The sequence below is a fragment of the Strigops habroptila genome, chromosome 18 (assembly GCF_004027225.2).
Source record: "Strigops habroptila isolate Jane chromosome 18, bStrHab1.2.pri, whole genome shotgun sequence".
Classification (NCBI taxonomy): Eukaryota; Metazoa; Chordata; class Aves; order Psittaciformes; family Psittacidae; genus Strigops; species Strigops habroptila.
The window spans coordinates 6,478,154-6,502,402 of NC_044294.2; the positions used below are offsets into that span (position 1 = coordinate 6,478,154).

Below are 24,249 nucleotides of genomic sequence, written 5' to 3' on the forward strand. Positions count from 1 at the left end.
GATGTTTCAATGGCAGGGTGAATTTGTACATGTGGTACATGACAGAAAGAACATTTACCCTACAGTTCTAGAGGAATTAGCCAAGAAGGAGAGATCTGGGGAAGAAAGATCAGTTCCCAAGCAAGAGGCACCACCTGCAGGGCAAAGTTCTGAGCACAGTTTGTCCACTTCAGCTGGCCTCTGCCTCTCCCCTTTTGCCATTTTGAGGTTCCAAACAGGTAAACCCAGCTGGGATGTGGGTTTGTTCTGTCATTCTGGCCACTTTTCCTTTTGAAACGGGTTCTTCAGAATAGTCACGTTTGACCTTTGTTTCCGTTGGGTCAGCGGTGTCATCTACAGCAAGAACAAAAGAATTAAAGTTAGAAAGTCCTTCCTCAACTTGACAGCCCACAGTGACAGGAATGGCTTCAAACTGACGGAGGGGAGATTGAGAAGAGCTCTTTGGCAGAAGTTCTTCCCTGTGAGGGTGCTGAGGCGCTGGCACAGGGTGCCTGTAAATAGCATTTTCTGGCATGATTTGGAACTTCACCTGCTACTGTCATAGAACCCCAGCCTGGTTTGTGTTGAAGGGACCTTAAAGCTCATCCAGTTCGAGCCCCCTGCCGCGGGCAGGGACACCTTCCACTAGAGCAGGTTGCTCCAAGCCCCTGTGTCCAACCTGGCCTTGAACACTGCCAGGGATGGGGCAGCCACAGCTTCTCTGGGCACCCTGTGCCAGCGCCTCAGCACCCTCACAGGGAAGAGCTTCTGCCTCAGAGCTCATCTCAATCTCCCCTCTGGCAGGTTAAAGCCATTCCCCTTGGCCTGTCCCTACAGGCCCTTGTCCAAAGCCCCTCTCCAGGTTTCCTGGAGCCCCTTTAGGCACTGGAGCTGCTCTAAGGTCTCCCCTTCAGGAGCCTTCTCTTCTCCAGGCTGCCCCAGCCCAGCTCTCTCAGCCTGGCTCCAGAGCAGAGGCTTTAACAGTAACTAGAAGAGCAGCGCATGGTGCTGGTAACCAAGAGGAAAGGTGTCCTGGAAATCAACCCCAAACCAGCCCCAAAAGCCATCAGTTCCTGGTGACAGGCTCTGCCTCACCAAGTGTGTGGTGCTGCAGCACCTCTCACCTCTCATGAGCTGGGCTGTTCTGCACTGCTCTTCTCTGACCTGTTTCATCAGCTGCAGGTTGTGGTCACTGGCTTCCTTGTGGTTCACCATTGGGAAGGGGTAGTCTTGACCTGGGGCAGTTTAGAGACAGAGACCTTTACAGCACTGATCAAGGATGTTTCACTGCATCCGCAGCAGACCCAGAGTGACCCACTCTTCAGAAACAGTCCCTATTTCTCTCCACCAAAGAGTAAGAGCTCCCATTTAGACATAAGCTTATAAGAGGCTTCAGAAATGCATCCGAGCAAGTGTAAAAGCACAAGATGTTCAGATACTATTTAAAGACAGCCAAGCATCCCAGACAGACAAACGCAAAGGCTACAACTTAGATCCAATAGTTTTAGGACGTGAAGTTGAAGCAAAAATACTTGCTCTGCAATCAGACTCCAGGAGAAACCTTTCAAGGAGAACTGACAGAAGCAGGCACAAGGATTGAGCCATTTTCAGGAGGCAGATGCATGACTTGGGTTGGAAGTTTGATGCCTCCATCTCACCCATGTGATTATTCCGGACAGCAAAATCCTCAGCAAGGTGAGGAATGAGTTACCTATGATACACCCTGCTTGCTTCTGCTCCTCTGCGGATGCTGTCCGGGGCTCGTAGATGTACTTGGAGGGAAAGTTCTTTAGTACAGGCAAGTACTTCCTAAAACCAGGAATAATATGGGGGTTTATAATCCTGCAGACAAATACTCAAACATTTAAAAGAATGGAAACCAACCTCTCCCATGTTAATTCTTGGTGATTGGGTTGATACTACAATCCATGGGAAAGTTCCAATTCATTTTGCACAGAAGAACTGGTTTGATGTTCTGAAGCCTCCATAGGGCGAGATCTTCCCAAAGTTAACTTCAGAGCATTGAATAAATGGGTTTCCCCTTGACCCAGGACATACCCAAAGCTAGGCAGGGTGTGAGGAAGAGGAGATATGGGGAAGTGTTGTTTGCTCCACATGGACACAGGCTGCTCCTATTGCAGTGAAATCACTCCTTATGAGAAAGCATCAAATCTTCCTGAGGCATAAGGAAACTGAGGCTCTGCGGCAAAGAGGGGACACTCAGAGTGGAAAATAAACCCCAAGTGTCTGAAGTGAATGAGACCACCACCAACACCCAAGAAACACAGCCCAGGCTGGAGCAGGGGCGCACAGGCCGTGCTGGAGGTGACAGCACTCACAGAGCAGTACAACGCCCTGCTCAGGCACCACTGGTGGGTGACGTCTCTGCTCCTCGGGGCATCATTTCCCTTATGTGTTAAACAAACTCGTTGCTATGATCCCGGCAGCCTGTAAGAGGAGGCAGGAAGCTCTGCTGGAGCAGACACCACACTGCATCTACCTGATCATCTACACGTACCTGATGTACTGCCCCTGGGGGTCCGTGCGCCTCCCGAAGCAGACGGGGCCCAAGATCCATGTGTAGTGGTGGAAGAAGGCGCTGGCCGACAGCCACAGCCAGTTCCCTGCGTTGATGCTGTAGTCAGCACCTAAAAGCAGCTCTTCAAACACCTGCACTTCAGCGATGGGAAGAGAGAAACCCCCCTGAAATGGCCAAGTTGCAACGAGTGAACAAAAGCAGGCTGGGAGATGAAGGGTGAAGCTTGCTGTGAAAAGCACAGCACTCTGCTTGTCGGTGCTCCCCTTCTGCCACAGCACACAGGGAAGGCTCTCCAGCAAGGGAGTTTGCCAGAAGGAGGATAGAGCAACCCAAAGCCCAGAGGTCTGGCTTTTGGGTTTTCAGGCCGGGCTGGATGGGGCTTGGAGCAGCCTGGTCTAGTGGAAGGTGTCCCTGTCTATAGGAGTTGGAACTAGATGGGATTTAAGGTCCCTTCCAGCCCAAACCAGTCTGTGATATGATTCTGTGAGGCCTGCTGCAAACTAGCAGGTCTCTGATATCCCCATCATCCAAAAACCATCAGGCCTTGAGGATGGGAACAACCTCTCACCACTGCACTGAGCGTGGCAGGGCTCAGACTTGGGCGAGAGACCCTGAGACTTCCAGCAAGGCTCAGTCAGGAAGCCCGGCTCTGCAGCACCCCCCCCACTGCCAGGGGGCTCTTGAGCTCAGCCAGAACAGAGAGAACAACCAGAAGTGAACCTTCATTCCCTCTTCCCAACTGATCCAGGGGTCCCCCCGTGTCAGGAAGCAGGCGACCGCGTGCCGAGCAAGGTGATGGATCCAACCTTCCTGGCGCAGCTGGGTCATGATGGCATTGATCCATGGGAACCCCGTCTGTGCCTGCACTAGCAAGAAACAGCAGCACAAAGCTTCATGGTGCCTCTTTCCTCCACATCACTGCAAGCCCCACCTCAAAGAGCCAGCAGGGACCAACCCCAAGGCAACAGAAGTGAACCACAGGAGCTGTGGCAACACGTCTTGTTACCGTTTTCCACCTGTGGAGCCTCTCTGCATCCTCGTGCCACCTGATCTGAAGGCAGATGGGGTTCCCAGCCATCCTGGTGAAGTTTGGTGTTGCTGATGCCACCGTGTAGAAGAATTCCCTCCACAGAAGCTGCCCTTGGAGCGACACTGGGGGCAGAGAGTGATGCTTGGCCTGCAAAAGACACGAGGTGAAAGCTTTTGTTCAGTGTCCCGTTGCACTCTCACTCATCTGGTGACTGTCAGGCCCATAAAATACAGATTAATCTGACTCCATCACTGGCTTCATGGCACTTTATTGTGAAAGCCAAAGAAATCAAAGATCTGAAACAATGCTGTATAGAGTCATAGAACAGAACCACAGAATCAGCCAGGTTGGAAAAGACCTTTAAGCTCATCCAGTCCAACCGTTCCCAGCGCTGCCAAGGCCACCACTAACCCATGGCACTGAGGCCTCGGACACACGGGGTGTGAACATCCTCAGGGATGGTGACTCCAGCCCTGCCCTGGGCAGCCTGTTCCGATGCCTGAGCACCCTTTGGGGAAGGAATTGTTCCTCATCTCCATCTAAACCTCCCCTGGTGCAGCTTGAGGCCGTTTCCTCTTGTCCCATCCCTTGTTCCTTGGGAGCAGAGACCAGCCCCCTCCTGGCTCCATCCTCCTGTCAGGCAGTTGCAGAGAGTGAGAAGGTCCCCCCTGAGCCTTCTCTGCTCCAGCCCAAAAGCAACTCTGATAGACCTGAGTTCCCTCAAACGTTCTCTCCCTTCCAAAACTGTGTATCCCAACACTGGGATTTCCTAAAGCAAACACACATTTAGTGACTAACTGCTCAGCTAGCTGAATTCCACCGGCTCAGCCATGTCCCAAGAGACACTCTGAAGGAGATTCAAGGAGACCTTGGTTCTCTTGGGTCGGTTGCTCCCTGTTGATCACATTTCTAACCCAGCGGTGGGAGGAGCTGTGATTCCCGGGTGTTTCTCACACCATGTGAAGCCACTTCCCATGTTTCACAGGATGCTCTGAGCAGACATTAGCACAGCAGCAGGTTTTGATACATCAGGTCTCTACCAAGATGATCCCAGTGTTAGATCCCAGCCTCACATGCCAGAGACAGGAGGGGGCTGGATTTCCTTCAGTTCTTTCTTACCTGAGCATAAATGTTTGACAACCTGTAGAAGAAGGTGCGGACTGAGAGACAGCCTGTGCTGAAATAGGGGCTCAGGCCCGTGGTGCTTGGAAGCAGCGAGTTTGGGCTTGTCCTTGGTTTAGCAAAACTTGACACCCAGCCCTAAAATGCAGACAGAAATCGAGGTTCAGGCAGTAGGAGGTGCCACGTGTCCTGCTAAAGAAACAGGGAAAACAACTCCTGGCAATTGGCTTCAGCATCACTGTCATGCCTGGAAAACGCTCCCACCACCCATCCTCCCAAAAATGGCACCATCAAGGCCAACATCATCTTGAGAGCAGGCTGCCAGCCTCCTCCTAACACACAGAGCTCCTCCAAGCCCAGCCTCATGGCCACCTCTCACCCACGAGTGCTGTGAAGCTCTGCTCCCTCTAGAGAGCTGGCTCATCGTACCATGGGGAGCAGCTCTCCTGGTCCAGCCAGACCCCGGTGAAGATGTTTCCCACTTTCTGAAGCTGGGAAGGGGTAAAGCAGCCAGCACAAGGCAGGGTTGGCTGCCAAGAGCCGAGCCCCAGCACGGAGCAGCTCAGCCAGAGCTGAGCAGCTTCTTGAAGTCCAGGCACAACCACAGATAAAAGGAGCAAGGTGGACACTAACTTCTAGAGCCACCACCACCCCCCCCAGGTAAAACCAAGGCTGACCTGGTCAGTCAAGTGTTGCTGCAGGCACTGTAGCCCTTCAGTCTCCCTTCCTCTCCATGGGGAAAAGCTCTCCTGAGGGATCTTCAAATCCCCAGGGAGAGGCACCCTGTAACACCCAGCCAGGCCTGGGGCAGGGGGGGCACATCTCCTGCGGTGGGAGAGGGGCCTCTTTCAAAGGGGGAACCAGAGCCAGACCCATTGCACACACCAAGATCTCCTCTGTCGTGGCACAGCCACATCAGGGGAATGGCACTCAGGCTGCACTCTCCTTGGGGAAGAAGGAGCTCATCCTGCAGGAATCACTCCAGGGAATTCCAGCCTGAACTGGGCATGAGCAACAGCCCCACCGAATGGCAGCGCTCAGAGCAGTCGGCTGAGCCCCCACAGCTCAGAGACCTCTCTCTTGCTTCCCACCTCCTACACAAGGCTTGGAGGCACGTCCCCTCCAGCTTTCCCCCACTGTCTCACCCACCCCTGGAAGCTAAGAGCCTCCTCAGACTCCAACATAACTGTGGGGCTCTGGTGCTCCCCCACAGGCTGCTCCAGCCCCAGTGCCTCTGAGGAGAGGCCACTTTGGGAGAGGTTTCATAGGGAAGGAGGCAGAGCAGCTCCCTGGGCCACCTCCCCGACTGCTCCTTCCTGACCAAGCTGGGGGCAGTTTCCCACTGGCTTCTGGTACTTACTGGAAGTCTTCAGCAGTCAGGTTTCGGACGGGCGCCTCAGGGTCACCCACCAGAGACAGAATGTGAAGGAACCTCTTGTATGTCAGTGGGGGAGTCCCACCATTTAGTCCAAAATCCTAAATCAAACAAGATCACTTTTCAGCATAACAGAGAGCAAGCAGGAAGCAGGAGGTGCCAGGGGATGGGCAGGTGACAGCAGGGGCTGGAACAGCCCAACTTTGTGCAACTGAATGTGAAAATGACAGGTTTTACAAGGAAAACTTCCCTGAGTGAACGAACATCCATCCTGAGAGCAGGATCTCAGGGCCTGAGACCACAAAACTGGGGGCAGGATGCCAGCAATGGCTTCAACTGGGCAGCTCTGTACAGCCAGACATGGCCAGGACAGCAGAAGGTAAGGTGCAGGACACCCTGGGGCTGCCAGCAGGTTCAGGGCAGTAAGAAACTCTTCTATGGCAGCAACCCCTGTGCAAAATCTCTTCTGTTACTTCTAGAGACCAACACACAAAGATTCTCCAGCAAACGGAGCCGCGTTCATCTCAGATAGCCCATTCTGCCCACATCAGGATCCAGACAGCCCAAGATACTTGGCCTTTTCTCCCTAAATCTAAAATAAACCTTCCTTGGAGACCCCCCCCGGTCTCTGGGGCAATCACCTACCGCTTGGTATCATACAGGCTGTGGCCCACCAGGGAAAGCACCTCAAAGCCCAGCTCTTCTCCCAGACGCCGGATGTTGGCCTCCATCTCCTTGTAGAACGGTTCCACCTCCGCATCCAGCGTCACTTGTGTGATATCCCACTTCTGGACGTGATCCCTAAGAACAGCCTCGTACTCCCCTTGAATAACCAGCAAGGAAGAGCCCAGCTGGCACAAGCTCTTCTGGAGATCCTCCAGGGACTGGAGCAGGAAATGCCACCGCAGGGCCCCGATGTGCATCACGGATGTCATGAACCCTCTGTCCAGGATGTAGACAGGGTAGAGGGCCTCGGAGGACTCCAGAGCAGCCAGGAGCACCGGGTGGTCATGGAGCCAGAGGCCCTTCCGGAAAAGGTGGATGGTGCGATGCGGCATCCTGGCTGCTCTCCTCAGAGCTGCTGGAAAAGAAAGGGAATCCCTGGCTTTCAGGATCCACAATCCCAAGCCACAACAACAGTTAGAAATGGAGCTCCATCAGCCCTCATCTCCTGTTACCCCAAATCTCTTCTGCTTTTTGAGTTCATGAGAGAGAAAAGCAGAAACGGCCCCTAACTGCTGCCCTCAGCCAGGTCCCACCGTGCAGCAGCTCCATCACCACAGAGAATGGCTTCTCCCCCAAGTAGGTTACTCAAGTCCTCAAATTAAATCCCTAAATCAAATTACATCCCAGTTCCTCCGAAGGGAGGAATCAGACAGAGCTGCCAGAGCTCCATTCACTGCAAAAGCACTTTAGAACCCCGCAGATGTGGCCATCAGCAAACCCTCTGTAAGTGAACAGCGAGGAGATGATTTCAAGGAGCTCTGCCTCTGGTCGTACACAATGGATCACGGGGAGGAGAGGTCTGCAGGAGCCCTCAGCTCATCAGAGACCTGATACAACACTCGCTCTGCCTGTGAAAAGACTTTCTGGGTTTCAATAGCAGACGTGTGAAGGACACAGCGTGTTTCCTCGCGAAACTTCAAGGCGAAACCAGGGAAAGCAAAACACAGCCCAAGCAACAAAGATAGAAGAGCATGATCAGAGAACCCCAAATTGGTTTGTGTTGGAAGGACCTTAAAGTTCATCCAGCTCCAACCCCCTGCCACGGGCAGGGACACCTTCCACTAGAGCAGGTTCTAAGTGCCAGGGGCTGATGCAGGGATTAGCAGAGTCGTTCCCCTTTGAAGTGCTGCAGCTGAGCGCAGAGGACAGGCAGGAGGCTGAGCCTGGCTCTCAGCCTCTGGCTGCTCTGCCCATGGGGTGATGGACTGGGCAGGCAGCAGCAAAGAGAAACAACGAGCCCAGCTCCCCCTTGTGTTCGTACCAAACCCAGCAGCAGCTCCCAACTTGCTCTCCCCCATATAAAAAGAGATAAGCTCAACACCCACTCGAGGTGAGTTCATGTCTGGTTCTAATCTCAAGCATTACCACCCAGAGAAGAACTAAAGATTAAGGATTAGTGAAAACTCAAACCATTTCTAACTCAGTTTAGCTATTCCAGCCAAAATGCTTCACTCACACCCTCCCAAATGGCTGTACCAGGTGACTCGGCCCTACTCACCCCACAACCAACAGCTTTAGCAGCCTCATAAAAGATCATCTGACTTGTCCTGTTCCCCAAAACACTCATCATGGAGACAAACCCAGCTGCGCTCCCAGGCTAGTCCAGAGCCCATTGCAACCCCCTGAGAACTGAACCCTGCACACTCTGGGGCAGTAACACCAGAGGGACGTGGAGCTGCTGGAGCGAGGCCAGAGGAGGCCCTGGAGCTGCTGCGAGGGCTGGAGCAGCTCTGCTCTGGAGCCAGGCTGAGAGAGCTGGGCTGGGGCAGCCTGGAGAAGAGAAGGCTCCTGAAGGGCAGACCTTAGAGCAGCTCCAGTGCCTAAAGGGGCTCCAGGAAACCTGGAGAGGGGCTTTGGACAAGGGCCTGTAGGGACAGGCCAAGGGGGATGGCTTTAACCTGCCAGAGGGGAGATGGAGATGAGCTCTGAGGCAGAAGCTCTTCCCTGTGAGGGTGCTGAGGCGCTGGCGCAGGGTGCCCAGAGAAGCTGTGGCTGCCCCATCCCTGTCAGTGTTCAAGGCCAGGTTGGACACAGGGGCTTGGAGCAACCTGCTCTAGTGGAAGGTGTCCCTGCCCATGGCAGGGGCTTGGAGCTGGAGGAGCTTTAAGCTCCCTTCCAACACAAACCAGGCTGGGATTTAGGCCCCAAACCAGACAGCTGGGCTTTACCTCAAGGGATACCTGGCTCCTGGGTCTTCACAGCCTGTCACCTCGGCAAGAGGATGCCACATAACCGCGGATCACAGCTCTCCTGCTGACAAGCATTTCTCCCTGCAGGCAGAGATCTGCTGGAGGCAGTCAGCAGCAGCCCCAACCAAATCCAGCTGCGCTGCTCCAGGTCTTACAAGCATCGAGAAACCAATTGCCTGGCTTTAAAACCCGCTTAAATACCTGGAGTAGGGTGAATTCTGCATCAGAGATGCTCTGAGCAACGGGAGGCTTTTGTGTAACTCCTGAGGGAGGAGGGTGAGGAGGAGGATCCGGATCGCAGCCGCTCAGCACCCTCCGGAGCGGGATGGGGCACTTAGGCTTGTCCAGCTAAGCCAAACCACAGCTATTCCCCCTGGCTATAAGCCTGTCTGCTTCGGAAGCAATAGAAATGCAATTAAAGAGCTTTAAATACACACGTCACCATCCGCCTGGCACCTGCCCTCTGAGACTGTGATCTGGGCTTTGGGAGTAAGTGTCACTGGGAGGTTGTTGGACGTTATCCTCATCCGACAGGCTTGAGAACAGTTCATTATTGGGATTTAAGGATACTCGCTGCTTTTATTTGGCATAAACCCCAGTCCCCACATGGAGCCAGACCTGAGGCTGCTGGTGATTCGACACCTCTGTTATTTCTCCTAATAGTCTGGGTGATAAAGCGGGATATACAGCACATCATCTATAGTATCATATATAGCACATTAAATAACGGCGCTTTAAGTCACACCAGGAAAAGAGCCCCAAAACCACCCGGGAGAAGGCCGGGTCCCCCCCCCAGCCCGGGGGCCTCAGCCGGGCGGGAAGGGTCGAGGGCGGCCCGGCGCCGCGGCTCCCTGCGCCCACGGCCTGACTTTACCTCCTTCCCCACGGGCTGCGGGCGCAGCGGGGCCGGTTCCTCCCGGCGGCCGGCGCTCACCGCTCAGAGCCCGGTTACACAACGCCGGCTGGAGGAAGGAGGAGCCAGGTGGGGCCGGGCCTGACCACCGCAGTCACACAAGCACCGGCCCCACTGGCTGCCCGCGGGGTCCGGCCGGGCCCGGGGCTCCCTCCGCTCCCCCCGTCCCGCCCCGCCCGCGGCTCGGCCCCCACTGCGCAAGCCCCGCCCACTCCGCGGGCTTTTCTAGAGAGGGCGTGGCTTGCGCTCCCGCCCTCGGCTCTTGCCCAATAGCAGCTCACCTCCACCTCGAATTCAAAACGGCGCCGCTGAGGGGGCGTGGCTAGCCTTACCCAATCAGCACCGGCGAGGGGCGGGGTTTCCCCTGGTTGCTAGGCGCCGCGGGAGGCCCCGCCCCTGGTGCGCGCTGCCCGCGCCGCGCCGCCGCCGCCTCAGGCCGAGGGTGCGGGGGGGGGTAATCAAGCGGGGGGGTAATCAAGTGTGTGGGGGGCGGGGGCGGTTAAATGGGGGGGGTAATTAGGCGGGGGCTGCCCTGTCTGGGGAGGGGGTTCAGCTCCTCCCTGGGGGTGCTCAGGCTGAGGTAGTTCGGGGCGGGGGGGGCAGGGTTAGGCCATGGCGCTCTGTGCCCGGGAGGGGGGGTCCCCTTCCTTAGGCGGGAGGTCCGCGGTGGGGTGTGCGAGCCGGGGGGGTCCCTGCCTGAACCCCCCCCCGAGGCAGCACCGGGAGGGGGGGAGGAGGGGCCGTGCCCGCTGCAGGGAGGGGGCACTGGGGGGGTGACCCCATCCAAGGCACCTCCGCGGTCCTGAAGGGGCAAGGGTGGGCCCGGGGGGGTTTATTGGGCTCAGCTGGGGGCTGAGGGGCTCGGGGGGGCGATAAAGGGCGGGTTTGGGTCCCCTCCTCCCGCTGGGTGCAGGAGCAGCAACGGGAACGGGCTCAGCCGCCTCCCACCGGCCTGAACCCGGGTTCGTCCGCAGCCAGCAGCGAACTCTCGCTATCAAGTGCTGTTGCCGTCCCGCTTTGGCAGCGATCACCGCCGGTGTGTCCCCCCCGAGCCTCGCACGATGCAGAGAGTGTCGCGACTGAAGAGGGAGCTCTCGCTCCTGACCGCGGAGCCGCCTCCGGGCATCACTTGCTGGCAGGAGGAAAACCGGGTGGATGATCTCCGGGCACGTACGTAGCCCCGGGGGGGTTCTGTGAGGAGGGGAGGTGCTGGAGCTTGCTGCTGGCTCTGGGTTTGCTGGGCGGCCTCTGCTTGATGGGTTCCGTGGATGTTTGGGCTTGTAGGATTGTTTTATCTTGGTTTCCTTTAAACTTGGCCACTGGTTTTGATTGCTGTGGGGTGGAACTGGTCTCATAAATGGCATCTTTATTCCTTGCCCTTGAACTTAGGAGCTGTGTAAGTGCTACAGATGCTGTTGGACGAATCTGAGTGGGTTTGAATGTAACGCTTCTGTCTGAATCTTGCTTTTAAAGAAATCGTAGGAGGTGCAGGCACACCGTATGAGAAAGGGATATTCGATCTGGAAATACTTATTCCTGAAAGGTAAGTGGGCAACGACATCTAGGGAAGCAGCTGGGGCAGTGCTGCTTCCACTTAACTGATGTGAGAGCCTTGCTCCGAGTGCTTCCTTTTGGCCTTCCTTTGTTGGGAGGTGAAAGGAATGTGGTTGATCAGGTGAGACCCTTCACTTAAGGAATCTCATCAGCTGATTTCCATGAGCTGCTGCGTTTGTTTCACCTTGGCCGTTCTCTAACATGCGATTAAAAGCACCAGAACAAGATCTCTGCCTCATCACGGTGCCTCAAAGCTTCCTGGAAAGGAGCTTGCTCAGGAGTGGGAAGCTTCCTCCCACGTTTGCTTTGGGAGGAGGCTGCCCAGGGAAGTGCCGGGGGGATGCAGGGAAGGCAGAGCCTTGCCTCCTCCAGGCGTCTGTGGGGAAGGACATCACTTACTGCAGGGCCAGGGGAGGGAATGATGGCACTAGTGGGTGCTGGTGTAAGATAGGAAGATAACTTTATGTTTCTTGATGCTTGTCCTTAAAGGTACCCGTTTGAGCCCCCTAAGATTCGCTTTCTGACCCCCATCTATCATCCTAACATTGACTCTGCTGGGAGGATTTGCCTGGATGTTCTTAGATTACCACCAAAGGTAAGAGAGCTGCTTGGGCTGAGGAGAACAGTGACCTCCTGATCTTGGTCTTGTAAAACCCTTCTTGAATGTCTGTTTGCTACTGACTTATTTACACGGGAGCACAGGAATAAAGCTTTTGAGCAGCATCTCCTTTGTTTGGAGATGAGAACATGGCTTTCTTTCTTCCACAGACGTTTCCAAGGTTTTAGGGATTGGTGTCAAAAGGCATTTGGTGGTCCTGTGGGTATGGGTTACCCTGGGGCCGCCAAGCAGAGCCCTGTAGGATGTGGCATCATCAGGCTTCCTCAGAGAGGCTGCCACTACCGGGGTGTTGGGAGCAGGCCTGGGCTTTAGTGGGGGCTGAAGCACGTTCTGAGCAGCTTGTAAGCACACTGGGTCTAAATGCTGTCAGGCCTGAGGTTTCTCCAGGCAGCCCATGGGCATGTTTCATAGAACAATAAACTGGTTTGTGTTGAAGGGACCTTAAAGCTCCTCCAGCTCCAACCCCTGCCACGGGCAGGGACACCTTCCACTAGAGCAGGTTGCTCCAAGCCCCTGTGTCCAACCTGGCCTTGAACACTGCCAGGGATGGGGCAGCCACAGCTTCTCTGGGCACCCTGGGCCAGCGCCTCAGCACCCTCACAGGGAAGAGCTTCTGCCTCAGAGCTCATCTCAATCTCTCCTCTGGCAGGTTAAAGCCATTCCCCTTGGCCTGTCCCTCCATCCCTTGTCCAAAGCCCCTCTCCAGGGTTCCTGGAGCCCCTTTAGGCACTGGAGCTGCTCTAAGGTCTCCCCTTCAGGAGCCTTCTCTTCTCCAGGCTGCCCCAGCCCAGCTCTCTCAGCCTGGCTCCAGAGCAGAGCTGCTCCAGCCCTCGCAGCAGCTCTGGGGCCTCCTCTGGCCTCGCTCCAACAGCTCCACGTCCCTCTTGTGCTGCTGCCCCAGAGCTGGATCAGGACTGCAGGGGGGGTCCCAGGATTCTTTCTGTCTAACCGCTGCTCTCGCCCCGTTTGCTCGCAGGGTGCTTGGAGACCTTCCTTGAACATCTCCACTCTGCTGACCTCCATACAGCTGCTGATGGCAGAGCCCAACCCCGATGACCCTCTCATGACGTCCATAGTACGTGAGCGCCTCCTCTTCCTCTCCCGCAGCTGCAGGCACAGGCTGGGGAGGAGCAGGGTGTTAGATCCAGGCTGTGCTTCCCCTTCCCCTGCTCTGGATGAACACCCAAGCAGCATGCCTGGGTTAACACCCATGCTCTGGGGGCATGCCTGTGTTTGCCAGAGCTGGGGCATGTGGAGCTGGGCTCTGCAGCAGTGAGCAGGGGTGTAAAGCTCTTGTCCTGCCAGTGCAAACAGCAGCGTGTGCTCTCTCAGCAAACAAACAGCAAAAGTCCCTTCATGTGTTGTGCCATGTGCTTGTAGGGGGTTTGGTCTGGCTTAAGGGTCCTAAAGCCAGACCTTAGGCCCAGCTTCTTGGTGTGGTGTTTGTATTAAGTCAAATCTCTTCTTGTTTTATGTTTAGTCCTCAGAGTACAAGTACAAAAAGGAGCTTTTCCTGCTGAATGCCAGAGAGTGGACTGAGAAGTATGCGAGCCAGCAGAAGAGGGTAAGAAAGCCCCTGCGTGTGCTCAGCTGAGGGTGGCTCTGGCTGTGAGCAGCCCTTCTCATCCCAGTTTGCCTTTCACAGTCACTTTGTGCAGCGTTCCTCTTCCCTCCCCTTCTCTCCTGTGGCTTGGGTGGGTTTCATTTGGTTATACTGTATTTAAGATCATTGGAATCTGATGATCTTAATCTAAATCCTTCCAAATAAACCTGTTCATTCACAGCTGCAGAGCTCCTCAGTGAGTGAGGCTGAAGCCAGGGCAGGGCCACCCAGAGCAGGTCCCACAGGAACGTGTCGAAGTGGGTTTGGGATGTCTCCAGGGCAGGAGGCTCCACACACACCCCCTGGGCAGCCTGTGCCAGGGCTCTGCCACCCTCAACGGGAGGAAGCTCTTCCTCGTGTTGAGGTGACACTTGTTGTGGTTCAGTTTCTGGCCATTGTCCTGTCACTGGGCACCACTGGAAAGAGCCTGGCACCATCCTGCTGGCACCACCTTGGAGCTATTGATGTGCATTGATGGGATCCCCTCGCGGGCTGCTCCCGACTAACCAGGCCCAGCTCCCACAGTCACTTATTCCTCATGTTCTCACAGGCTCTGGGGGAGAAGGTGAACCCCAGTGACACGAGTGTCCCCGAGGGAGGTGCTGCCCAGAAGAGGAAAGGGAATAGTCTGAGCAAGAAGGAGAAGAACCCTCGCCTGGAATCCTGAGTGGGGTTTGTTCTCATGGCTGTTTTCACCAGCCCTTTCCCTTTGCACCGCGGGGCCTCAGTGCTGGAACCGAACTGTGCCTGCAGCAGGTTTCCCTTTTCCAGCTCCTTTTTCCCTGTGGAATGTTCCGTTGTATAAATAAAGCTTTAATTTCTACCTGCATTTCTGGTTTGTTGCGTGGAGTTTGTGGAATATCCCAAAGAGAAGGGGAATGGGAAGTGCTGCTTCAGCTGCTGATTTCCAGCTTTCAGAGAAGTGACACCAGCAACAAGTGTTTTGGTTTCTATTTTACTTTCCTGTTTTCCTCCTAACACTGGAGTGACTAAAGGATACGAATCCTGAAAGCTTCAGTCTCCTGCCACTTGGAACTCTGGCTCTCCAGAGCCATGTTAGAGGCTGGGTGCAGCTTGGACCAGCTCAGAGGATGCGGCTGTGCCTGGATGTGGTGTCTCACCAGTGGCAGGCACCAGCCCAGTGGGGTGAGGAAAAGCCCAAAGGGTGCCACAGGTCTGGCAGCAGGATGGGGAGGAGAGATGGGCACCAGCAACCCTCAGCTGGAGAGGGCTGGGAGGGTGAAGGACAACTCCTGCTGGCACGAGGGGTAGGAGGAGCACAAGGGGCAGGACACCTCTTACCAGAGCCTCCTGCTCCACGCAGTTGCCTGCAGGGACTTTAACCCGTGTCCTGTCCCTGCTCCAAGGAAAGGGCCAGGCCCAGCCTTCTGTGGCCATAGGAGCAGAGACAGGACTCGGGAAGGCTCCTGCCCACCTGGGGAAGGAACTGGGGCAGGGAAGGAGAGAGCTGTGCTCTGACACACCAGGAACTGGAGCATCCTTCCCACTGCTGGCTCCAAGCCCAGGGCTTGGCTCTGCTGGGCCTTGTCCTGCTCAGTCGAAGTTGTAATAAAGGCAGAAGGCAAAGAACATGGCAAAGATCTGCAATGACAGGAGGGGGGGCAGGTCACACCCCCCCATCCTTCACCCCAAGCACTGGGACGTGGCTCAATACCCTCAGGCAGAGCCACTGTGCGCACCCGCTTTCTGGGGGTGCTTGTGGCAGCCAGAGGCTTGGGAGAGCCCAGCCTGGTCCCTTCACCCCCAGAGAGCCCGGGTGAGGTGCCTGCCCCATCCCAGCCCCGCTCAGTACCTCGATGCCCAGCACGACCAGGCTGCAGATCCCCGGGAGAGAAACGTACTTCTGCAAGGTCCTGCCGAAGGAGGAGAAGCAGCCCTGGGGGAGGGAGATGCTGGAGGGGCTCCTCGTGCTCCCGATGGAGCCCAGGGGGTGACGGGGGCAGTGTCTCCGAGGGGCAGAGGGGGCCCGGGACAGGCTGGGTCGTGTCCCACCTGCTCATGGATGTAGCCGGGGCTCCTGTCCCGACACTGCTCCCAGCCCAGCAGCTCCCCCGCCTGCAGGAGCCCGGCGCGGGCGCAGCACACGCGTGGCCACGGTGTCCCCGGGTGCAGCTCCTGGAAGCAGGAACCGTTCCCAAAGTCTTCGGGTCCTAAAACACCACAACAGGAGAACTGGAACGGAAGGAAAACCCCATCAACGGGCTGCCACCAGGGAGATGACACGACAGCCCAGCACGTGGCTCCGTGTCTATGTCTGGGGTCCATAAGCCCCTCGCCCACAGTCGGGGTCACCCTGGGCAGGTCCCATGGGTGCTCCACAGCCCCTCCCGGCTGCTCACCGTGACCATGAGGGTGTTCCAGGCGGTGGAGAAGACCTCAGCACCCTCGTCCCCGCGGTAGTTCCTCCGCAGCTCGGACCAGAGCAGCTCTGGCTGCATCTGTGGGTACCAGGGATGGGGCCCGCCTTGAACCATCCCCATTCTATGGGATGTGGGTACCCACCCATGGGACCCAACCACCCAGTGTGACGCTTGCGTGAGGGTGATGAAGATGAGGGTGACGAAGGGTGTCCCCACAGCAGGCCCAGAGGAACCATGGCCGGTCAGAGGGAGGAGAGGGGCCGGTACCTGTTTCCAGTGCACCAGGAAGAGAACGGCCCCAACAAGCTGCGTGATGAAGACAAGGCTCACGAGGATGAAGAACTGGAAGACAGCGGGATGAAGGGGTCAGAGACCAGCCCGACCCCAGCTCTTCCTGCCCCCCTCTGCAGGTCCCTGTGCCCTGCGACCAAGGGATATGGGGGGACAAGAAAGGGGCTTCTGACCCTCACTGTTGGGAGGGAAAAGCTTGGAAATGCCACAAGGGGCAACCCAGTGACCCTCATTGGTGGCTTTTCAAATCCTTTGGGCTCTACATTGAAACACAAGGTGGGGACCAGGGTGGGGGCTGCATTTTCTTCCCCCAGAGGGTGCCCAGGGCAGGGCTGGAGTCACCGTCCCTGCAAGTGTTCACACCCCGTGTGTCCGAGGCCTCAGTGCCATGGGTTAGTGGTGGCCTGGGCAGTGCTGGGAACGGTTGGACTGGATGAGCTTAAAGCTCTTTCCCAACCCCATTGGTTCTATGAGGGATGGGGCACACGGGGCTCCGATGGGGACCCCCTGACCCCCCTCGCCCCCATCCCCGCGCCCCGCTCACCCCCAGCAGCAGCGCGCGGCTCCGGCGCAGGGCCCCGCAGCAGCCCAGGAAGCCCAGCAGGGCCAGGGCCATGCCCACGGCCAGCAGCAGGAAGGCGCCGGCGCTCAGCACCCCGTTGGCAGCCACGATGTGCTGGAAGCCGGATGGGTCCACGGCCACCCAGAGCCCCACGGCCACCAGGCACGTCCCCCCGGCCTGCGGATGTGCCGCGGTTACGGGGTGCGGGGACCATCCCCGGGCACCCCGCGGGGACCAGGGGTGCCGTGACCTCCACCGGGGTCCCCTCTCGCAGCACCGCGGCCGGACTCACAAACACCAGCACGTTGAAGATGAACATCAGGTACTTGACGCAGCTCAGGACACCCATGGGGACAGCGCGGGGGGGGACACGGCAGCGCGGGTCCCTGCGGAGGGGAGAGCAGAGCCGTGGCCACAGCCCGGACCCCGGCACCCGCCGTCCCCATCGCACCCTGCAGACCCCGCCGGCACTCACCCTGCGGGGGCAGCGGGTGCCACAAGCGCCTCCAACCGGCACCGGGAAGGCTGGAAAATCCCTGACCGGTCCCAGCCAAGGGAGAAACCCCTTCCCGCGGCACGGCCATGAATGATTGATGGGGAACAGGATCCACCATTGTCCCGGCGGCGGCGCCGGCCCCGGGTGTCCTTAACGGAGGTAATTAAAGCTCCGGCGGGGAAAGACGAGCCGAGCCCGACAGGCGGGGGGCGACCTCGGGCATCAATTACCGCTGCCGGGGCTGCGGGGAAGCCCACGGTGGAGCCGCGGTGCGGGCGGGGGGTGACGGGCACCGGGACACACGGACAGCGGGGTCCGGTGCGGGCGGCTCCGGGCCTAGCACCGCCGCGGGGTCACCGGTGCGGGGCCCCCGCCCAGGCTCTGCCCGGTTCAACCGAGCGCCGCGCCGCCCCGCCAGTAGGGGGCAGCGGAGTGCGCGACCACAGAGTCAAGCGTGCAGCCGGGGCTAGCGCGCCTCCCGCCGGCGGGGCAGCTGGGGCAGCTCCTCCAATCGCAGCGGGGGAGGGAGAGACAGGCAGCGGATGTGACGAATCAGAAAGCGGTGCTTTGTTAGGGGGCGGGGCGTCAGCGCCGCGCGGGGCGGAAGCGGCCCATTCCCGCAGCGTCGCTTCCGGGGCCGCCGCCGCCGCCCTGCGCGGGATGTAGCGGCCGGTGAGAGCGGCGGGGCCGGGGCTGGGGCTGTCGCGGTGCCGCGGGGGCCGGGCGCCGGTTCCGGCCGGGCCGCGCTGTCTCCCGCCGCTCTCACGTCTCTGCTCTCCCCGCAGCGCGGCGGCACAAGGACGCGGAGGAGCCGGCCCGCACCGCCCCCCCCCCAATGGCGTCCCGCAAGGCCTCCGCCGCCGGGCCCGGCACCGCGCTGGCCGCCGCGGGCCGCGACAGAGCGCACCTGGAGCTGGCGGAGCTGGGGCCGCTGCTGGAGGAGAAGGGGGAGCCCGGCGCCGCCGGCTCGGCCAGTGTAAGCGCCGTCCCCGCTCCCCGCGGGTTATCCCGGGGCCCGGAGGTGCTCCCGCAGCCGGACACCCGCGGGTGGCTGCGCCGGGCGCTGCGCGGGCCCCGGTGGGGCATGGGTGGGTCTGTGACAGCCCCGTGGGGAGGGGACGTGCTGCTGCTCGGGGGGGTCCCGGCCACCGGCTCTGCCCTGGCCCCGAGGGCCGGGAATCACCTTCCCAAAGAGATGGATCCCAAAGCCGGGATGGGCAGAGGGTGCCGAGCGCGGGGGAGCCCCGGGACCCGCCGCCTCGGCTCCGTGCGGGGCTCACACTGGAGCACGGGGACGGGTTCCTGCAGGAAAATCCCCCCCGGTAATCCCGCCTTTCAGCAGGGATAAACCTGGGATTAGTCTGCCCGAGATGGGTAAGACACGGGCACGTTGTGTAAGTGGCGGCGAGCGGTGGGTCCTGCCCGTCCCCTCGGGGCAGGATGAGGCCCTGGGTGCTGCAGAGGGGATTCCTCCTCCCGTGGCCTGCGGTGATTTCCTCCCAGCCCTCCCCGCTGTAGGCTGAAGAGCCGCCGTGCCCAGCGGCCCGTGAGGAAGAGGAGGAGGTGGTCCGTGTGCTGACGCTGCCTCTGCAGGCTCACCACGCCATGGAGAAGATGGAGGAGTTCGTGTACAAGGTACAGGAGGCTGGTGGCAGCTCCAGCTCCTGGTGTGGGAGCAGTAAAGAGGCCCCGATGCCCCAACCCCCGGCTCGAGGTGCTGGGCAGGGGCTGGGACATGCTGCTGTGTCCGGCTCTGCTCCCCGCAGCATCTCCTGGGAATGGTGTGGGAAGGGGATGCTGGGGTCAGCGCTTCGCTGGGGTTGTGCCCGGCTGTGTAGGACAAGCTGGGAGCAGTTCTGGTGTTTCTGGGGCCCTCTAACTGGGAGCAGCAAGCACCGGTACTGGTCTCACTGGGTGCCTGTGCTTGCAGTCACTGCGCTTGGGTAAGCAGTGCCAGGAGCCGAGGGCCAGCCTGGTTCTGTTGCCATCCGGGGCTCCTCCTTCCCAGTCTGGAATGGGAGTTCCCCCCGCAGGGAGCAGGAAGGGTTAAAACTAAGGGTGCAGATCACCTGTGGGGGAGCTTTTTGGGATGTGGGTGGTTTCAGGGGTCCCACGTGTTGTGAAAACCAAACCTCCTCTTCCCGAGGACATTCCAGGGTGTTTTCAGCCCTTCCTGAGCTGGTTCCACGCGGGACTTGAGGCTCCGGGGGTGGGTAGGAGTGAACGTGGGGCTGCTGCAGCTCCAGGCCCAGCAGCAGGTCTTGTGGTGGTGCAGGTGTGGGAAGGGCGCTGGCGGGTGATCCCCTACGACGTGCTCCCCGACTGGCTGAAGGACAACGATTACCTCCTGCACGGGCACCGCCCGCCCATGCCCAGCTTCCGCGCCTGCTTCAAGAGCATCTTCCGGATACACACCGAGACGGGCAACATCTGGACACATCTGCTAGGTGAGGGTCCCTTGGGGGTGGAGCCCAGGCGCTGCCTCGCAAGGGGACCCCAGGGCTGGGCTCCGCTGGTGGCTTTGCCAAGGGTGCGCAAGAGCGGGATGGGGAAAGCAGGAAAACCTCGGGAGAGCTTCCCTCTGAAACGGTGCTGTGTTCCCTGCAGGCTTTGTTTTGTTCCTCTGCTTGGGAATCCTGACCATGCTGCGGCCCAACATGTATTTCATGGCTCCTCTCCAGGAGAAGGTGGTGTTCGGGATGTTCTTCCTGGGAGCAGTGCTGTGCCTCAGCTTCTCCTGGCTCTTCCACACTGTCTACTGCCACTCGGAGAAGGTCTCGCGGACCTTTTCGAAGTGAGTCAGCGCGAGTGGTTCTGCGGCCTCACGAGAGGCTGCGGGATCCAGCAGCACTTCCTCTTGGGAAGCGCTGCCTTTTATCCCTGGTGAAAGTTCACTGAATCCAGCACGGAGCTGAGGGGGAACTGCAGCTGGGTCCTGGGGGTCTCTGCCCTGCGCAGGAGCACTTTAAATCATAGAAACACAGAGTGGTTTGGGTTGAAGGGACCTTAATGCTCATCCAGTTCCAACCCCTGCCACGGGCAGGGACACCTTCCACTAGAGCAGGTTGCTCCAAGCCCCTGTGTCCAACCTGGCCTTGAACACTGCCAGGGATGGGGCAGCCACAGCTTCTCTGGGCACCCTGTGCCAGCGCCTCAGCACCCTCACAGGGAAGAGCTTCTGCCTCAGAGCTCATCTCAATCTCCCCTCTGGCAGGTTAAAGCCATTCCCCTTGGCCTGTCCCTACAGGCCCTTGTCCAAAGCCCCTCTCCAGGTTTCCTGGAGCCCCTTTAGGCACTGGAGCTGCTCTAAGGTCTCCCCTTCAGGAGCCTTCTCTTCTCCAGGCTGCCCCAGCCCAGCTCTCTCAGCCTGGCTGCAGAGCAGAGCTGCTCCAGGCCTCTGGAGCTGGCCCTCGGGCGGATGAGGAGCCCCAGGACCCGCAGCCTTTGTGCCCCTCGTCGCAGCAAGCTGAGGGCTCTGGGGCTCTCCGGGCACTGATGGGATGTGACTGTTCGGTGCTTTCCAGTTTACTGGATGCTTTTGAATCTCTGGTTTGGATCCAGTTTGGACTGAAACCAAATGGAGAGGAACAAGCCAAAGGGGTTCCCGGCAGTGGCCGGGGACGCTCGGGGCTGCTCTTGCAGTTGAGCCCACGTGAGCCCTTGTGCCCAGGCAGAGCAGCAGCCGGGCCCCCGCTGAGACCTTGCTCACACAATCCTGTCCAGGGCAGGCACTAGGGTGCTGTTTGCTGGGCAACCCGGGCAGTCTCCTTTGATCCTGTGGGATCACAGCTCCAGAACACGTCGTGCAGCAGGAACCACCGGGGCGGGGGGGGCACAAACGGCTCCTGGGTTGATGGAAAGCACTTTGCCACGGAGTCAGATCCATGTGGGAGGACTTGGGCCACCTCCTCCTCCCCGTGGACACTCAGCACGGGGCCGCGGCGCCTCACTTTGGGTACCGATGCCGTTAGCACGAGGACACGAGGAGCAGGGCGGGTTTTGGGGCTCCCTGTGACTCTCCTGTCATTGCATCCCGGCTGCAGGTTGGATTATTCAGGAATTGCACTGCTGATCATGGGAAGCTTCGTCCCATGGCTCTACTACTCGTTCTACTGCTCCCCACAGCCAAGACTCATCTACCTCTCCATTGTCTGCGTCTTGGGCATCTCTGCCATCATCGTTGCGCAGTGGGACCGCTTCGCCACCCCCAAGCACAGGCAGACCAGGGCAGGTAGGAGCTCCCCGTCCTCCCCCCGCGGCCCCAGCCCCAGGGGTGCCTCTTCCCTCCGGGCAAAGCAGCACTGGCTCCCCCAGGGCAGCATTTAAAACCAGCCCCAGAGCAGTGCTTGGGGCTGTGCCACACGAAGCTGCCCTTTCCAGGAAGCACTTTGGCACCATGAACCTGCAGCTCGGGCAGAGGAGGGAGAGATTCCCTCGTGTTCCCAGCCAGGCACATGCTGGCACGTCCCTGGCGGCTGCAGGATGAGGCCACGCTCAGCCCTGTCAGGCTCTGCCGATGGCATTGGCCTCAGCGAGCACCCCCCTCCCCCGGGGGCTCCTGCACCAGACCCCCTCAGAGGAGGGACAATGTGGAGCAGCCGGACCCTGAGACCCCTCAGAGCAGGGCAGGGGATGGGGCAGGATGGGGCCCGCCTCCAGCCCCACGGCTCTCCCATGGCAGCGCAGATCCCGGCTGGGACCTCCCTCCGGACGAGCCGCAGCCTCGTGGGGCTGGTGTCTCGCTGAGGTGCTGTTCACTCCCTGCCAGACTGATGAAGATGCTGCTGATTGGCACCTTCCTCTGGGGCTCTGAGCAGCTTCACTGACCCGGTGCCTCTGGCACAGCCTCTCCCCAAGGGGAGGGCTCTGCTCCCGCCTTCCGTGTGCTTGTGAGGCTTTGGTGTGACCCGAAGGGCTGGCACCTCCCGGCAGCACCGTGCCTGTGCATGGGGAACACGGGGTGAGCTCTGCCCAGTGAGCACTGGGGCTCAGCGCTGGTTTTGACTGGGCCGTAGAGCTGGAGACCCCTCGTTTTGTGAAGGATAAACTGGATAACCCGGGACTGAGCGAGGAGAAGCTGCTCCAGGGGCTTCCCCTTGCGGGTGCGAGGTGCTGGTCTCTCCTTTCCCCCGCAGGCGTGTTCCTGGGGCTGGGGCTCAGCGGCGTGGTGCCCACCATGCACTTCACCATCGCCGAGGGCTTCGTCAAAGCCACCACCGTGGGCCAGATGGGCTGGTTCTTCCTCATGGCCGTGATGTACATCACGGGCGCGGGGCTCTACGCCGCCCGCATCCCCGAGCGCTTCTTCCCGGGCAAGTTCGACATCTGGGTGAGTGGTGGGGCCGAGGTGGTCGATGGGGTGAAGGGTGGGGAGCTGGGGGTGTCCTGCTGGTCCTTTGGGGCTGCTCTAAAGGGCTTTCTTGCTTCCCCTCCCTCTCAGTTTCAGTCACATCAGATCTTCCACGTGCTCGTGGTGGCCGCGGCCTTTGTCCACTTCTACGGCGTGTCCAACCTGCAGGAGTTTCGCTACGGACTCGAAGGGGGGTGCACGGACGACTCTCTGCTCTGAGAGCGCCTGGTTTTAGTCCAAGCTTCCCAAGTGCTTTTTAAACTCTTTTGTCTTTGCTAAAAATCAAAGGAAGACTCGAAACCCTTGGGGGGTGGTTGGTTCTTTGGGGGAGGGGGGGTGGGTTTTTAAAGCTAAATGACAAATTCTGTAGCAAAGTTGACCAAATCCTCACCCCCCTTCCCCTGCACCGCCGGGGCACCGGCAGCCAGCCCGGGGTCAGCTGCACCGGGGTCCCCGGACCCCCCCCTCGCATGCAACCCCAGTGTGCTGCAGCCCCGCGCCGACACGTCCACTTTGACTTGTCCTTTTTCTGTTTGGTTTGTCCCTGACACAGTAATGTAACAGAGGAGAGAGTATTTAATATTTAATACTAAGCTTTAAGAAGCCGTTGCCGGCGCCGCAGGGCCCGGGCCCCCTCGCTGCCTGCGGGAGGGGAGGCAGGGCACTGGGGCAGGGCAATGTAGAGCTGCTGTAGCTGATTGAAATAAACAGGTCAGTAGTTCAGTGTTGTGCTGGCGGCGTCAGGCTCTGGTTTGTGGGGGGTTTTTCTGGGGGGATGAGCATCAGGAGTGTCCGTGTGGGGCCGGGGCAGAGTCCGGCCCCGATGGCTGGACTGAACACAAAGAAACGCCTGGTTGTTGCAGTGACAGGGCAGGGAACAGCCCTTCCTGTGGGCCCCGGGCTGCTGCGGGGGGCAGCAGCAGGAGCAGCAGGTCATGGGGGGGATCCTGCCCCTTTGCTGCACCCTGGGGAGCCCCCCCCTGCAGTCCTGATCCAGCTCTGGGGCAGCAACACCAGAGGGACGTGGAGCTGTTGGAGCGAGGCCAGAGGAGGCCCCGGAGCTGCTGCGAGGGCTGGAGCAGCTCTGCTCTGGAGCCAGGCTGAGAGAGCTGGGCTGGGGCAGCCTGGAGAAGAGAAGGCTCCTGAAGGGGAGACCTTAGAGCAGCTCCAGTGCCTAAAGGGGCTCCAGGAAACCTGGAGAGGGGCTTTGGACAAGGGCCTGTAGGGACAGGCCAAGGGGAATGGCTTTAACCTGCCAGAGGGGAGATTGAGATGAGCTCTGAGGCAGAAGCTCTTCCCTGTGAGGGTGCTGAGGTGCTGGCACAGGGTGCCCAGAGAAGCTGTGGCTGCCCCATCCCTGTCAGTGTTCAAGGCCAGGTTGGACACAGGGGCTTGGAGCAACCTGCTCTAGTGGAAGGTGTCCCTGCCCATGGCAGGGGGTTGGAGCTGGATGAGCTTTAAGGTCCCTTCCAACACAAACCAGTCTGTAACTCTCTGACCTGCTGCCCTCCTTCCTGGGG

The 24,249-nt window shown here is 59.1% G+C and overlaps 4 protein-coding genes across 13 annotated transcripts; 2 read left to right on the top strand and 2 right to left on the bottom strand.

Annotated features, from left to right (window-relative positions):
* Nucleotides 1-9,925, bottom strand: LOC115602389 (cryptochrome-2-like). Of its 2 annotated transcripts, none has more exons than XM_030473488.1 (11): nt 9,835-9,925; nt 6,732-7,126; nt 6,031-6,146; nt 5,348-5,495; nt 4,668-4,808; nt 3,525-3,695; nt 3,239-3,379; nt 2,498-2,649; nt 1,691-1,788; nt 1,104-1,214; nt 1-333 (listed from the first exon to the last, which is right to left on the bottom strand). In XM_030473488.1, exons 2-11 carry the CDS (start codon nt 7,101-7,103, stop codon nt 170-172), a joined length of 1,614 nt encoding a protein of 537 aa, XP_030329348.1. In that variant the 5' UTR covers nt 7,104-7,126; nt 9,835-9,925; the 3' UTR covers nt 1-169. The 2 variants fall into 2 exon arrangements, with proteins under 2 accessions (XP_030329348.1, XP_030329349.1); XM_030473489.1 differs by lacking the exon at nt 9,835-9,925 and adding an exon at nt 8,940-8,961.
* A 310-nt stretch (nt 9,926-10,235) lies between these two features.
* UBE2T (ubiquitin conjugating enzyme E2 T) lies at nt 10,236-14,478 on the top strand. 4 transcript variants are annotated; one of them, XM_030473496.1, is made up of 7 exons: nt 10,236-10,315; nt 10,848-11,043; nt 11,347-11,416; nt 11,917-12,022; nt 13,023-13,121; nt 13,527-13,610; nt 14,200-14,478. In XM_030473496.1, the coding sequence occupies exons 2-7, from the start codon at nt 10,935-10,937 to the stop codon at nt 14,314-14,316; spliced, it is 585 nt and encodes a 194-aa protein (XP_030329356.1). In that variant the 5' UTR covers nt 10,236-10,315; nt 10,848-10,934; the 3' UTR covers nt 14,317-14,478. The 4 variants fall into 4 exon arrangements, with proteins under 4 accessions (XP_030329356.1, XP_030329360.1, XP_030329357.1 ...); XM_030473500.1 differs by having other exon boundaries at nt 10,258-10,315; nt 10,852-11,043; XM_030473497.1 differs by having other exon boundaries at nt 10,272-10,327.
* A 110-nt stretch (nt 14,479-14,588) lies between these two features.
* LOC115602391 (tetraspanin-18-like) lies at nt 14,589-17,793 on the bottom strand. 5 transcript variants are annotated; one of them, XM_030473495.2, is made up of 8 exons: nt 17,359-17,793; nt 17,176-17,269; nt 16,866-17,060; nt 16,298-16,372; nt 16,010-16,108; nt 15,663-15,842; nt 15,463-15,546; nt 14,589-15,251 (listed from the first exon to the last, which is right to left on the bottom strand). In XM_030473495.2, exons 2-8 carry the CDS (start codon nt 17,230-17,232, stop codon nt 15,204-15,206), a joined length of 738 nt encoding a protein of 245 aa, XP_030329355.1. In that variant the 5' UTR covers nt 17,233-17,269; nt 17,359-17,793; the 3' UTR covers nt 14,589-15,203. The 5 variants fall into 5 exon arrangements, with proteins under 5 accessions (XP_030329355.1, XP_030329352.1, XP_030329351.1 ...); XM_030473492.2 differs by having other exon boundaries at nt 15,663-15,820; nt 17,359-17,438; XM_030473491.2 differs by having other exon boundaries at nt 15,663-15,820; nt 17,134-17,269; nt 17,359-17,438.
* ADIPOR1 (adiponectin receptor 1) lies at nt 17,294-23,460 on the top strand. 2 transcript variants are annotated; one of them, XM_032920344.1, is made up of 8 exons: nt 17,294-17,538; nt 18,165-18,355; nt 18,898-19,014; nt 19,655-19,826; nt 19,987-20,173; nt 21,423-21,610; nt 22,515-22,708; nt 22,820-23,458. In XM_032920344.1, the coding sequence occupies exons 2-8, from the start codon at nt 18,215-18,217 to the stop codon at nt 22,946-22,948; spliced, it is 1,128 nt and encodes a 375-aa protein (XP_032776235.1). In that variant the 5' UTR covers nt 17,294-17,538; nt 18,165-18,214; the 3' UTR covers nt 22,949-23,458. The 2 variants fall into 2 exon arrangements, with proteins under 2 accessions (XP_032776235.1, XP_030329350.1); XM_030473490.2 differs by lacking the exon at nt 17,294-17,538 and adding an exon at nt 17,968-18,051 and having other exon boundaries at nt 22,820-23,460.
* The last annotated feature ends 789 nt before the right edge of the window (nt 23,461-24,249 follow it).